The sequence below is a fragment of the Dromiciops gliroides genome, chromosome 4 (genome assembly GCF_019393635.1).
Source record: "Dromiciops gliroides isolate mDroGli1 chromosome 4, mDroGli1.pri, whole genome shotgun sequence".
Classification (NCBI taxonomy): Eukaryota; Metazoa; Chordata; class Mammalia; order Microbiotheria; family Microbiotheriidae; genus Dromiciops; species Dromiciops gliroides.
The window spans coordinates 144,009,181-144,023,983 of record NC_057864.1 but is presented as its reverse complement, the minus strand read 5'-3'; the positions used below and the strand labels follow the sequence as shown (position 1 = coordinate 144,023,983).

Sequence of the window (14,803 nt, the reverse complement as noted above, 5' to 3'; positions counted from 1 at the left end):
TATATGCACATATACCTGCATGTACATATACTTGTTGTCTAAGCTCCTTGGGAACAGGGATTGTTACATTTGTACCCCAGTCCAGAATCTAGCACATAGAAGACTGACTGTAAGGTAAATGTGAAATAAATCTGCAAAAGTAGGTTGGGGATAAAGCACTGGCCCTGGATTCAGGAGTACCTGAGTTCAAATCCGGCCTTAGACACTTGACACTTACTAGCTGTGTGACCCTGGGCAAGTCACTTAACCCCCATTGCCCAGCCAAAAAAAAAAAGTAGGTTGGGGCTAGATTGTAAAGGGGTTAAAATACTAGAGTGAGGAGTTGTTATTCTGTCCTAGAGGCAAGAGGAAACCAATGGAACTTCATGAGAGGTAGATTTTCATGGTCAGACCTGTGGTTTAGAAAGATTAATTTGGTAGATATATAGAGAGGATGAACTATAGAGGGGGAAAATCTGGAAAGCAAAAAGATCACTTAGGTTATTTTAGTAGGGCAAACAAAATGTGATAAGGGTTTGAACAAAGGTAGCAGTCCTATGAGTAGAAGGGAGAAAAAAAAATCAAGGAAGACTGAGGTCTCAAACCTAGGTGACTAGAAGGATGGTAATACCTTCAACTGATATTGGGAAACTGTAAAAGAAACAGGTTTAAGGGCAAAGATTCTGAGTTGTTTTATGCTGAGTATAAAAATGCGGAACTGGAATTTAGGAGATAGACTGGGGTTTTACCTGCACAAAGATATCTCCACAACAGTTTATAGAAAAAAAAGTTATTATCCTTAAATTACAGGAGAGGAAATTGATAGGTTCAGGGAACTGCCTGTGATGATAGATAAGCATTTATACTCCCTCAGATTTGCTCACCTGGTATCTCTTAGGCCCTATAGCTGCCATCCAAATGCCCATGCTCACATCTTCACCCTACAATGTGCCCACAAACACCAAAAGACAAAAAACAATTTAAAAAGGACAAGGCCCACGTTTTGTGGAAATAATGAATTTGAGGTCAAAACCATGTGATACACATTTTTTTGTGTGTTTATTTCCAATCTCTACCTTTTTGATATGGAATTCTAAATCTCATTATTATAGAATGGATAGGAAGGTGAGCATCCACATTTTTCAAAGTATAAAGAATGTAATGAATCCTAAAATTCTCAGTGGCCTTGATAATAAAGTAAAACAATTTTTACTCTACTGAGTGATCAATTACAATGTCAAAACCAGAAGCAAGTAAAAACACTCTCTTTAATAACCTCTATTCCAGGGAACAGTGAACTTCAGTTCAATTCTGATATTCTATTGGGACTGCATTTGTAAATACAGGATGAAAATGTAAAAAGTTTCAAGAAAGGTTTAGGCAAATCCATGGATACCATTAAAGCCACAACAAGATTATTATAGAGAAACTAAGTAGAGTTGAGGTCAATCTTACTAAGACAGACTAACAATACCAGCTTTTATTTATATAGAGCTTCACTCATTGTACTCAGATTGACTTACTCAAGGTCACATGGATATAAGTGGCAGGACTATATGTCCTGACTCCTAGTCTACTATTCCCACACTCCTTGGTGCCACTGCCAACGACGACAGAATGCACTGGATAAAACTCAGTTTAAACCATTCTTAAATTTATCATGATCTCAACTAACACATTATGGCTTACCTGATATGTCTTTAGTCTTTCTGAGTTGATTGCTAGCCAGTGAACAATATCTTTGGAGATAACGTAGCCTGACCCACATGCAAAGGCAGGATAAGCAGGACTGGGGTATTCTAATTCTTGCCACTTTCCTGTACGGTCAACTGCCCAATTCAATCTGAAGCTTAGACCAAAATAATTGTGTCAGTTTTTTGTGCTTGCTGGATAGATGAACCAACCATATCACACTTTTCCCTCCATTTACTACCTCAACCCCCAAACTACTATGGATAAAGACAGAGGGATGAGAAAATTCTCTTCAGTACAAGCAAAATCATAATTAAGCAGCCAGCTCTTTGAGGAGAACACTGTTGTATTTTCTTCGTTCTCTTTTCTCTACTCTCCATACCCTCAACGCCTAACATAGCTTCTTATACATAGGTAGGTCATTTTAAAAAAAGTCAAATGCTGAATTTTATATATGCAATTTTGTTCAACAACTTGCTGTATATGGGACTTTTTGTCTTTAAGTTCTTTGAGATATATGCCTAGTGAATGCTCTAAGGTCTCAGAGTATGAACAGTGTTGACTAAAGTTTTCTAAATGAATTTTAAGGGGGCTCTTTTGATACAAAAATGGGAAAAAGTCAAAAGACTCCCTTGTATGCTAAGTTCCTCAGTTTATTAACTTGAAAATGACATACGGGGTGTTATATTAGCAAATAGAATCTATCCAAAATTGTTTTTCTCTTCCCACCAGGCAGTAAAATGTAGAAGCCTGGTATGTTTTTTTTTCCCTTAAATTACCACTAGGAGACTAATAAGGCAATTAAATTTCACAACCACATTTTCTTGTGAAAATAACACCACAATTCACTTCAAAGTAATTATATTCAATTACTTGAAAATCAGTAGGCTAAAAAGTTTTACTCACTTTCCCCACCAAGAATTTGGTTTGTCCAGGTTTTTGTGGGCAATCCTATTAAACACAGCTTCTAAATCTATGTAACAGTCATCATCTGTCTTCAGCAACAAATCAAAGCTAGTTGTGTCCACAGTCCTGGTGCCAAAATACACACACACACACACACACACACACATACACACACAAATCAGTGACGATCTATATGAAACACAGCAACAAGATAATATGACCAACAACAGAACAGAGAATGCCTGATGGAGACTTGAATACTTCTTAATCGTTTTATACTGAATGGCTTTCTCAAAATCTCATAATCTTATTAAGAAAATAATTGGAAGTTGGAGGCTGAATTTTTAAAAAATCAAAGGAAAGTTCTACCAGCTGATAGATGGTTGGATCGATATTCCAGTTCCACCCTAAATTTATAAAGCTATACTAAAGCTAGTGATTATAAATTTACTATTGATACTAATAGAACTGAAAAAGATCCACACTGTATTTTTGATATAAGGGTAACAAATAAAGAAATGTTTACCTATAAAGCTGACTCAAATTGTAGTTAACTTAGGTAAACGCTCAATTATCTATAGGTATCTACCTCCAGAGAAAGAACTGAAGGAGTCTGAATGCAGATAGAAGCAGCATACTTTTTTTTTAACCTTTATTTTCTGTTTTATAGTCTGTTTTCTTTCTTTTTCTGTGTGTGTGTGTGTGTGTGTGTGTGTGTGTGTGTGTGTGTGTGTGTGTGTGTGTGTGTGTGTGTGTGTCTCGGGGCAACTGGGGTTAAGTGACTTGCCCAGGGTCACACAGCTAGTAAGTGTTAAGTGTCTGAGGCCGGATTTGAACTCAGGTCCTCCTGAATCCAGAGCCAGTGTTTTATCCACTGTGCTACCTAGCTGCCCCCAGGATCTCTATAGTTTAAATACATATAGGGAGTCAAATTTTATTTATGTACTATCTGAAAAGGCTTTAAAATATTATTTTAAATAAAAACCCCAAAAGAGCCAAATCCTTTTCAAAGTATTATACTGATTCCAGGATTATACACTAACAATATTTTCTAAAATTTTTAAATTAAATTTTCTTCAATAACATATTTTCAAATCTATATTATACTTTTGTGTTTTCAAAATACTTTAATTATTCTTCAAGTCCTGAACCTTAATGCCTCCTACAAACTGAAACACTTGATAACTGCTAACCACATGCAGAATGAGGGACTAATGCAAAAACAACTCAATTCTTGGGTCTTGTAACTACCTAACTTTGGCCATAACCATCCCCCAGATTCCCCACACTAAGTCATGCCCGAGTTTCTGACCCACTAGTAACTCTGAAAAATGACATTCTATTGTCCCAACTCTGTTGTATCTTCAGATACCTAAATTTGTCATCATCTTTGACTTCCAAGCCATCCCTTATACATAATTTGTGTTTGTCTCAAGTACTTTTGTACTCTGGGCCAGATAGTAAGCATCTGAGGTGCTGTGTACTGGGAAAGGTTAAGGGAAGAGAAAGGAAGAAAGCTGAGGCTCAATGAGGAGGAAAGAAATAAAAGCTTAGGATTAGGGTTTTAAGAAATAAAAAAGTTGGTTGGGATTTGAATTCTAATCACAGTTCCACATGCATATAGCATATATGCATACAGGTAGCATACAACAGATCTGTAATTGGTACCAATAGTTATAATAATGGAGTAAGAGTGAGCTAACTAAGGAATCCTAAGCAAGCAGGGAATAACAAATGAATTTCAAGACAACACTGTAAATACTGTAAGCTATTAACATGACTGGGTTGTAAAGAACACTGAATCTAAATCTGGAATTTTCTAATGTTGGAGGGATAAAGAATTAAAATAGTTCATGACAGCAAAGACAATTCTTTGGCTTTAAGTCTAGTGCTTTTTTCATACACTAAGAAGGCAAGGAAGTACAAAGAAATAAAGACAAGCACACTGGGCAAATTTAGGGTTCTGAGTAGCAAAATAATTCACTGTTTCAAGGTAGACAACTAAAATATGACCCCTTTTAACCTCACTGATTTTCACTTGAGGGGTGCACACAGCTTGTTTGCCTGGTTGTTCATACTACTGATTGATTTGTGTTGGTGAGAATCTCCTTAAAATTATATTACCATTTACTTTGTTAATTTCTTGTAATTTAATCACTAATCTGCTACCTTATGTGCCGTTCTGGAATGGCAATCCTTAACAAAAACTGAGGCACAATTGGTTTATATCCCAGGGTGTCACTCTCTGGGAACAGGTCAAGTTTTTCTACACAAGTCAGACAAAACCCAATCACAAAGTATTTTATAACCTACCACCTATAGAAGTTGAGTAATTTTGCAGGAACATTTCGGTAGGTGTCAACAATGTCCACAAAAACAATGTCACCATGGGTGCTGCTCTCCTTCTTCAATAAGGCATCCTCCTTATGGAGGTTATTGATGTGATCAATAAACCTTTCTGGGCGTGTCTGAAGGTTTTGTAAAAGGGTGTCACCTTCTGAAAAGGAGGAATGAAAGTGTGAGAGACTGACTACAAAAGCTAATGAGTTTTTTTAAAAAGCTAATAAGCCGTAATAATGGTTCATATTTATATACAGTATTATAGTTTAATAATACTAATAGCTAGCATTCATTAAGCTCCAACTATGTGCCAGGCATTATACTAAGCATTTTTCAATTATCACATTAGATCCTCTCAACTCTATAAGATAGGTGATATAATGATCCCTATTTTATAGTGGAGGAAATTGAGGAAAAGAGGTTAAATGACTTGCCCAAGGTCACACAGGTAGTAAAATTGTCTGAGGCTAAATTTGAACTCAGGTTTTCCTGCCTCTAGTCCCATTGCTCCATCCACTCCTGCCACCTACCTGTCCATTACAAAATACTTTTCTCAAAATAACCCTGTGAGATAGGTGCTGCTCCTATTTTACTAAAGAAGAAATTGAGGCTTAAGAGGTAGGTATATGTATGTGTGTGTAAATATAAATAAATAAAAACAAAATTCTATAGCTATATTATTTAGCTTTAAGTCTTCCTAACTTCAAGTCCAGCCACCAATTTTATGGGGTAATTCTCCACCCCTAGTTCACTACATCTCAAATTATTACCAGTCTCATGGCATATCAAGAAACTAAAAAAATCCTGAAGTTAATTTTGTTTTAAATTCATGGAAGCAGAGTCAAATACCAGAAAGAGCACCAGTATAAGAGTGACAAAGTTTGGATTCTGGACCTTAATTTCCCTCTCTATAAAATGAGGAAGTTGAATTAAATGATCTTCCAACTCATAATTTTATGTTCCATGATCATTCCTTTTAACTTTAATTAAAATGTGAATGTAAAATATTTTTAGGAGGGAAGATAAAAGTTATAAGAAACCAAAGTCACAACAGAGATATTAAAACTCCAAAAACTGAAAGTGGGTTTAGAGGCGTTATTTCAAAAATGTTCTTCTGTTCTAAATTCTTTTTTAGAACCTTTATAGCATATCCATCTTGAGCTTACTGTCATGCATGGCATAAAATGTCAATCTAAACCTAATTTCTGCCCAACTATTTTCCAGTTTTCCCAACTTCTCTTGTCAAATGGGGGGAACTTCCTCCAGTAGTTTAAGTTTATCCAACACTGGGGATATTTTCAATTGCTGCTTCTTGCTTAACCAGTCTGTTTCACTGACATATTATCTCTTTTTCTAAGCCTGTACCAAATACATTGATGACTACAATTTTATGAAATGGTTTGAGGTGTGGTAATGCAATGCCCCTTTCATTTGTATTTTTTCTCATTATTTTCCTTGAATTGCTGGACCTTTTATTCTTCCAAGTTAATTTATTTTGTCTGGTTTTGTAAAGCATTAACACCCCCTACAACCCCTTTTGAGTTATTGGTGTAGCGTTAAATCTGTAAATTAGTTTCCATAGTACTGCTGTTTTTATTATATTGGTATGATCCAACCAAGCACATTGGTTATCTCTCCAATTATTTGTTTCCTTTGTTTCTGTAGTGTTTTGTAATTGTATTTAATTCCTGCACATATATTGGAAAGTTAACTCTCAAGTATTTTATGTATTTTGTAGGGCTTTTTTTGCAAAGAAATTTCTTGTTAGTAATTTTCATGTTTTTAAAAAATCAGTATTTTATACAAATGTTGATGATTTCTATGAATTCATTTTTTTATCCTGCTCTCTTGCTGAAGCTATTGTCTTGATTAGTCTCTTTGCTTATTCTCAGGGGAAATGTAGTCCCTTACGACTAAGAAGCCACAAACTTACTTTCACTAAATCTGTCACCCACTTTGTACAATATAGGAGTGCTGGATAAACTAAGTGTAAACATTATTAAAAATCAAACGCATTTGGGAGGACAGCTATTCCTAGGAAACTGATATTGAATAATTTTGTAAACTAAACAATTTCCTCCCATCTAGGATAAATATAGTGTTACATAGCATGTTTCCTTAAAGTAACATTTCCCTTTGTGTTTCTGTGGAATTCAGATACTCTACAGGAAAAGAATGGGAGCAAGGGAAGGTTATGTAAGAAAATTTTGATGTTAGTGATCATATCCTAAGGCTAAAAAGAAAGAAGGCTCTGAGTTTAAGGAAGGGAAAAAAGTTGGGGTGGGGCACTAAGGAATAGCATGGCAATGGTCTCGTCTCATAAATCTGGTTGCATCACCATGTGCTAGTGAGCAGTGATTGTACTGCCATGGCTGCCAATAAATCCTGCCACAAAAGGTAATAAATAAAGCAAGACAGAGTGCAATGATGATTGTAGGAAAGGCAAAAGTCTTGCCATAAGCCATAGACTTGACTGTAGCCCAACTTGGCAGAAGTGACTTGCAATGAGAAGACTGGAATTAGGAGAGCAGATGTCCTGAGAATATCAGCAGCCAAAAATTGCTGGAAAGAGAGGTATGTACAGTATTGGATTAACCCTTCTCCTGTTTCTTAAGTAAAGCCCTGTGCTCTGGGAAGAATTGCTGCTGCTCTAAAACCTGTAAATCCCAAACGCAAAAAGGCTATCCTTAAACTTCATAAGCTCAAATTTATTCTGGCTTGTATCAAAACTAATGAGAACAGAGAGCAATTATTTTTATGATGAAAATAAATGAATCCCCTCTATTTTCTTCCAAAATTTCCTATTCTCCCTTTAGCCTGTGAGTTTTCTATGCCCAATGATCAGTATTTATAAGGTTGAATCAATATAATTCAAGGCCAGATATCCTGTTGCAAAACTACTTTTGGTTAAATGACAAAGCAAGGCAAATCCTGCAATAGCCTAATGTTTTGCTAGGAGAGCAAAATTTAGTATGAACCTCATGAGTTTATCTGTTTTAACATCACTAACTAAATTGGTGTTCCTTCCTTCACCTCAAAGCCTGAGTTATTTTACTCTTCAAGGAAAAATATCCTGTGTAAAATATTAAAAAATAACGAACTTTCCCCCTCCATGATAACAGCAGATATTCCCTTGTGCACAACAGAGCTGACTGCCAGGAGTCAAGGGCAAGAGTAACAAGATTCCTGCCAAGACAACAAAATCAGCCAGATCTCCTGTAAGAATATTTTCCCCCTCCCCTCCCCTCAAAAAAAAAAAAAAAAAAAAAGGGCAGCTAGGTGGCGCAGTGGATAGAGCACCGGCCCTGGAGTCAGGAGGACCTGAGTTCAAATCCGGCCTCAGACACTTAACACTAGCTGTGTGACCCTGGGCAAGTCACTTAACCCCAATTGCCTCACCAAAAAAAAAATTAAAACTTAATTTTTAAAACAAAGCGATAGGGGCGGCTAGGTGGCACAGTGGATAGAGCACCGGCCCTGGAGTCAGGAGTACCTGAGTTCAAATCCGGCCTCAGACACTTAACACTTACTAGCTGTGTGACCCTAGGCAAGTCACTTAACCCCAACTGCCTTACTAAAAACAAAAACAAAAAACAAAAAACAAAACAAATAAAACAAAGCGATAAAATAAAGGGGAAAACAACAGGCTAGAAGGAGTCTGGCCAAGTCAGTCATCTTCATATAGTTTGAGAGAGTAATGAAAAGGACAAATGAATTTTTGTTTAGACGTTTCATTCTTATACAGATATAAAGACCTGGAGCTTACATTTTTCAAAAGTTAGTCATTTGGGAGACACTTCAGAAGTTCTCTAAACAATAATCTCAAAAGACATGAAAAGCTCTTTTTACCAAAACAGGGGTGTCAGTGCCCTCAGAAAGCAAGCTGCTATAGACAGCATTAAAATCCCAAATTTTAGGACTGCACAGGAAGATCTTGGACAGTACTATTTTCTACCTATATATCCCTTCAGTGGCAAGTGCTTTGGGAAAACTCTTCAACTTCTTCAACTTCCTCACAGTTCTACACCAAAGCTAATCTAGCCAACCTCTTCTGGATGATCTAAGTGGGTTCCTTCCCTCCTTAGCAGTGTTACCTACTGGAAAGAACACTGGACTGGGATTAAGGAACCAAATCTTAGATCCAGCTAAAAAATATTAACCACTCAATTCACTCATGTAACATTGGGGTTATTATACTTACCTCAATCTATTTCCCCATGGGGACACTGGGGAGGTAACCTGAGAAGCTCTGAGAATAAAGGCAGAACCCCTCTAGAAGAACATATCAGACAGGTCTGTAAATGCCATGCTTCATTTTATTTTGCCCAAAACATAGGCACTACTCACCATGAAAGCCTGGGGGCATGAATGGCCTCTATTAACATGGGTGTTAGTACCAAGCCTGACAACAGTAGTAAAATGGAGTTCCATTGTACTTAATCTCAGAAGTCTTTCTCTGACCTTTTATAGTCATTGGCATCTCTTTTTATTTAAAAAAAAAAAAAAAAAGACCAGTGGGCAAGGACATATCATCCTCAAAAGGCTTCTCCCTTATCTTTAAAATCTGCTTTTTAACCCTAGATGGTGTGAGTTAGGCCAAAGAAGTTGAGTGGGCTTTTTAATTTGTTTGGTCTGTAAACTTACCCTGAATTGTATAAATAAAGCCTCCAGCTACTCCCTCAACACCTTCCATGAATTCATAAGGCAAGGCTCCCTCACCAGCCTAGAAAAAGAAATTAATAAAGAATGAAACAGTCAGCATGTTTTATTATAAGGAATTATCTATATTTCAAAAGTATTTTTCGCAAACCAGAATATTTCCTCAGAGCAAACATTTGTTTAAGTTCATGAGGCACCAAGATGAATTAATATCACTATGACACACTGTACATTTCATGCTTCTTCATCTAATTAGAGTACAGCACCACAGACATCTTCAATCTCCTCCAGGGTCACCTGACACAAAGTCATATTGCCCTGTTTTTGCTATTGCCAAAGTCCAAAACTGAATGCCATTTTAGCTTACACCCTTCCCCATCTTCGTGTGTGTGTGTGTGTGTGTGTGTGTGTGTGTGTGTGTGTGTGTGTGTTTTCAGTAACTCAGACTTTTTTGTTTGTTTGTTTTGGTTTTTTTTGTCTTCTTAAAGTCAAAATTCCCACTGAGCTAGAATATAAGACACATTCATGGCTCAGATTGTCTTCTAAACAGTCTGTGCCAGGGTAGTTTAAACATGTCTTTAAGTGCAGTCATTAACATGACACTGCATTAAAAAACACTGATAAGCCCAGAGAAGTCTTCTCTACATGACGTACACCTAGCAATTATCTCTAACACTGTGGCTTTAACTACTCTACACCTGTCCAATGCCATGATTTCACACCAGTCTGCTCTCTGCTGATGCTGTTTTCCAAAACAGGTCTTCCTGTCTAAAAGTGCTTCATTGTGTCATTCCTGCTCACCTAAATTTTAGCTTGCCACATTGCTATCCCTAAAGTCTTCAATCTTTCCAAAAGATGTTGCCAGAAACAATGCCTTAAAGCTGGCCTACTGCCGGCATTCAGTGGGACTACAGTTAACCTTGTCTTACCACAAAAATGCTAAGGAAGACTGATTGCTGAAGAAATGTCTTAAGAAGACTGATGTTAAGAGATTCAAATTTTGCAGCCACAAAAATAGTTGAATTCAATGACTATGCTAAAAACTTACAGCTTTGTCCAGGGCTTGTTGGTCAGACTCTGTAATAGGGCACACTGACTGGATTCAACTTTCTACATTTTCAGTTTCTGATGGAGCATGGGAAAATGCCCTGCCAAGGCAGCAGAATTCAGGGATACAGAGTATAAATCTTTGGCCCATGGGAGATCTTCCCTGAAATAAGGAACTGGGTTCAAATTCTATTTCTGATGCTTACTAGCTGTGTGGCTTTAGGTAAGACAATTAACTTCTAAGTGCACTTGGAAAACTCTTAGGACTTCTGATCTTTCCTTTGGCTAAGTCATAGATCATCTGGGTATCTGCACATTTTAAAGCTTTCTTGATTTATCATTCACTCCCCCAAATTCCAAAATACTTACTAAAATCAAAGAAACAAAATGGAAGTTTTTAATTTATTAAACCTGTCAAAAGTTCCAAGTCCCCAAATTCCTTTAACAATGACATGTTAAAACACACATGCAGTTTTCATTGTAGACTTTCCTGTCAAGTGGTTATTTAAAAAGAAGCATAATTAGCCTGGTAAGACAGAAAATGAAGATTCTAGAAGCAATGAATTAGGATTCATAAAGAAGTCTCACTGGAAAAACTATGGAAAATAGAGATATTTTCCACTCAGAGAATTCACTACATAAAGACATTTTATACTACAGTAATATATTCATTATATTTGAATTTATGAAGTCATGTGTGACAGCTATGTTTTTAGCCTTTCAGGTCTTGATATGCTATATAGTGACCGCTCTATCTATTATCAGACATGTTCTAACACAGAATACTGTTTCCCAATGAAAGGATTTGGGCAAAAAGGAAAATAAATAATCAGTTGGTATGAAAACTTATAACTGTTCTAAAATTCTGCCCTGCAAATCTAGAAAGTATGACTTACTGTAACGATTCTGAAAACTCCCCCTCCATCATTCACTGTTACTTTGTGAAGATTTCTAGACACGAGGCCTTGAAGATCCTGGCTCTCCCACACAATTGTGCCTTCAAAGCTCTGTTGTTGTTTTTAAAGAAAGAGTAAACCTCTAGATTAAACTCCACAAAGAAAAAAATTATAAAAAGAATAATTGTGCTATGTCTTTAAATAATCTAGATTTTATCAAATTAAAAGAACCTTGAAAAAGAGAATATACTGTGTAAGTTTTCTAAAAGACCAAAATCTATCCAATTGTCACTTTTTAACTTTAACCATGCTATATTTAAAATTTCCAAACATGTACGAGACATTTCCTTACCTTTTTAAAGAGGGTGCTACACAGTACTTCTTCTGAATGATGAGGGATCTTTATGAAAATCAGTTATTATATTTTTAAAGGATGATAATGATACCTTCTTCCCACTCTCTCCACTAAAGACATCATATATCAGTGAAAAAACTGAGCCCATTTTATCAAGAAGTTTTCTCAACTCTCAGCATTCGGACATCTTCCCCCTCTTCCACTCCTGTCTCTAGTGAAGAGTTAGCCTTTCTCTTTGCCAAGACTAACCCTTCCATATGGTTCCAGCCTCTCCCAGTCTTCTCCAACAGACTGTCCTCACTGTCATCCCCACTCACTTTCTAATCTTCAATTGCTCCTTCCGTGCTGGAGACCCGTATCTCCCTCCATTCTTGAACAACAACAACAACAAAAGTAAACCTTGCTTTGTCTCTCTATCCCTGTTAAGCCTGGCTAAACTCTTTGAGAAAGTGATATATATACAATAGGTGCCTTCACCTCCTCTCTGCTCACTCATTGCTCTGCAACCTGGCTTCTGATCTAATCATTCAACTGAAAATGCTCTCTCAAAAAAGTTACCAATGACCTATTAATTGCCTTATCAAATGGTGTTTTCTCAGCCATTATTCTTCTTGACCTCAACAGTATCTGACTGTTGATCATCTCCTCCTGGATACTCTCTTGCTACATTTTCATGACACTTCTCTTTCTTGGTTCTCCCCTTCCTGGTCTTCCCTAGTTCTCAATTTCCTTGATTGATTCCTTTTTTTTTTTTAAAGCAACAAACATTTATTTTATTTTTTCCAGTTACATGTAAGGGTAGTTTTCAACATTCATTTTCATAAGATTTAGAGTTCCAAATTTTTCTCCCTTCCTCCCTCCCTCCCCCCCCCCCTCCACAAGACAGCAACCAGGTTATATATGTACAATCCACAAGTGTTCTTTTTATCAGTTCTTTCTATGGGGGTACATAGCAAGCTTCCTCATTAGTTCCTTGGGATTGTCTTGGATCATTGCATTGCTGAGAATAGTTAAGTCATTCACAATTGCTCACTGAACAATACTGCTGTCACTATGCCTAATATCCTCCCAGCTCTGCTCACTTCACTATACACCGATGTTCATTATCCTTGATTGATCACCCATGTGCCCCAAAGTTCTGTCCTCTTCTTTTTTCTGGCTCTCAGGAGTTCAAAGATCGCTACTGTTCCAAGAATTGTGTATCTGGCCCCAGTATCTCTCCTCAAGGTCAGTACCACATCACCAACTGCATTCTGGGCATCTCAAACTCAAGTTTGTCAAAAAAAAAAAAAACCACCAAAAAACAAAACCCCAAACCAAACTCCCCCTCCCCCATTCCTCTTTTCTTCTGAGCTCTCTCCTCAAGTTCCTATTGTTGTCAAGGACACTATCCTTCTGGTCACCCAGGCCTGAAACTTTGGTGTCATCCTCAACTCTTCACTCTCAATCCCCACACGTCCAATTAAATTGTAGCCAAATCTTCTCACTTCTACCTTCACAACTTCTCTCCTGTATGTCCCTCCTCATCTCTACTCAAACAGCCCCCACCCTAGCTCAGGCCTCTACCACCTCTCACCTCTATTATTACAATAGCTTTTCCATATTGTCTCCCTGTCTCAAGTCTCTCCTCACTCTCATTTGTCCTCCACCTCAGTGGCCTAAGAGACCTTCCTAAAGCATCAGTGTGACCAATCAACTCCAAAGACTCCTAAAGGTTCCAGGATCAAATATAAAGTCCTCCTTTAGGTATTTAAAGCTCTTCACAACTGGGCTTCTTCCTATACTTAATCCCAGTCCACACTGTCTGAGACACAGCTACACTGGCCAACTTGCTATTCCTCACAGACAACACTGCATTTCTAGATCCATCTTACCCTGGCTACTCTTCATGCTTAAAATGCTCTCCTTTCTTTCTGCCTCTTGGTTTCTCTCTTTTTCTTCAAAACTCAGGTCAAATCTCACTTCCTCCAACGGGGGTGGGTGCAGATGCTTACCTATGTCTCTCCATTCTCCCCCTAGCCTGTAGCTGCAAGTATTTTCTCCTCTCAGATCACCTTCCATCTGCTCTGAATCTTGTATGCACCCAGTTATTCACATGTATGTTCTCTCCCTCCTTCATAACACCAAGTTCTTTGAAGGCAGAATCTGTTTGAGTTTTTGCCCTTTTTTTGTATTCCTGAACTCAGCAAAAGGTCTGCTCTGACTGATATTAAAGATGGCTGAGATATCATATATTCATTCACCCCTAAACTAAATAGCCCCATCAGCTTTACAGTTGACAGTTCTAGGTCTAATATATCCGGCATTCAATGTCAACTGTCATTTCTCACCATTTTTCACCTTTCCCTTGTCTCCTTTAACAAAGCTAATAATAAAGCAAGCAAAACTGACTAGCTTGATTTGGCACATAATTCTAAATCAGTAAGCTATTGCATAAGGGTGGTTCTAACTCTATAGCAGGTAGGCTTGCTATTTTCAGGGCTCATAGCAACTTTGGGGGGCTGGGGGTGGGAATTAGAGGCAACATCATTTCTGGGTTTCCCTATTGCCTTCTAGATGAAGAGGGTTGTCAAAAGTCTGATGGACAGAACTGAGGTCTTAATTTAATACAATTTCTCTGAAATACCTTCTCTATTACTTTCAAATTAGATAACCTATAAAGGCATAAATATTTACTAATGAAGTTATTCTTTCTATAAACTCAAGGTCTGCAACAAATAATTCTACAAATGAGGTTAAAGGCTGTAAACATTTTAAAATTTTCTATTAAAAAAATCACCATAATTAATTCAAATAACAAACATTTTTAAAAGCAGCTACTCTGTGCAACGCCCAAGTACTAACCTAATGGCTAGTTTGTTGGGTTTTTTATACCAGATTTTCACAATTCTCAGAAAATAATTTTATTTCATGAAAAACAACACAAACA

At 37.2% G+C, this 14,803-nt stretch overlaps 1 protein-coding gene across 5 annotated transcripts in view; it reads right to left on the bottom strand.

The window, feature by feature from the left end:
* Positions 1–14,803, bottom strand: part of B3GALNT2 (beta-1,3-N-acetylgalactosaminyltransferase 2) — a 38,954-nt gene that overhangs the window by 6,625 nt on the left and 17,526 nt on the right. The window contains exons 6-11 of one of the 5 annotated variants that reach the window (XM_044001658.1): positions 11,520–11,630; positions 9,562–9,640; positions 4,891–5,074; positions 2,578–2,703; positions 1,669–1,828; positions 864–920 (exon numbers count right to left, since the gene is read on the bottom strand). In XM_044001658.1, coding sequence (XP_043857593.1) covers positions 864–920; positions 1,669–1,828; positions 2,578–2,703; positions 4,891–5,074; positions 9,562–9,640; positions 11,520–11,630 — 717 coding nt within the window. Of the gene's footprint in view, positions 1–863; positions 921–1,668; positions 1,829–2,577; positions 2,704–4,890; positions 5,075–9,561; positions 9,641–11,519; positions 11,631–14,803 lie in introns of those variants that run through there. The other 4 variants (XM_044001659.1, XM_044001660.1, XM_044001661.1 and 1 more) reach the window with 4 other exon arrangements.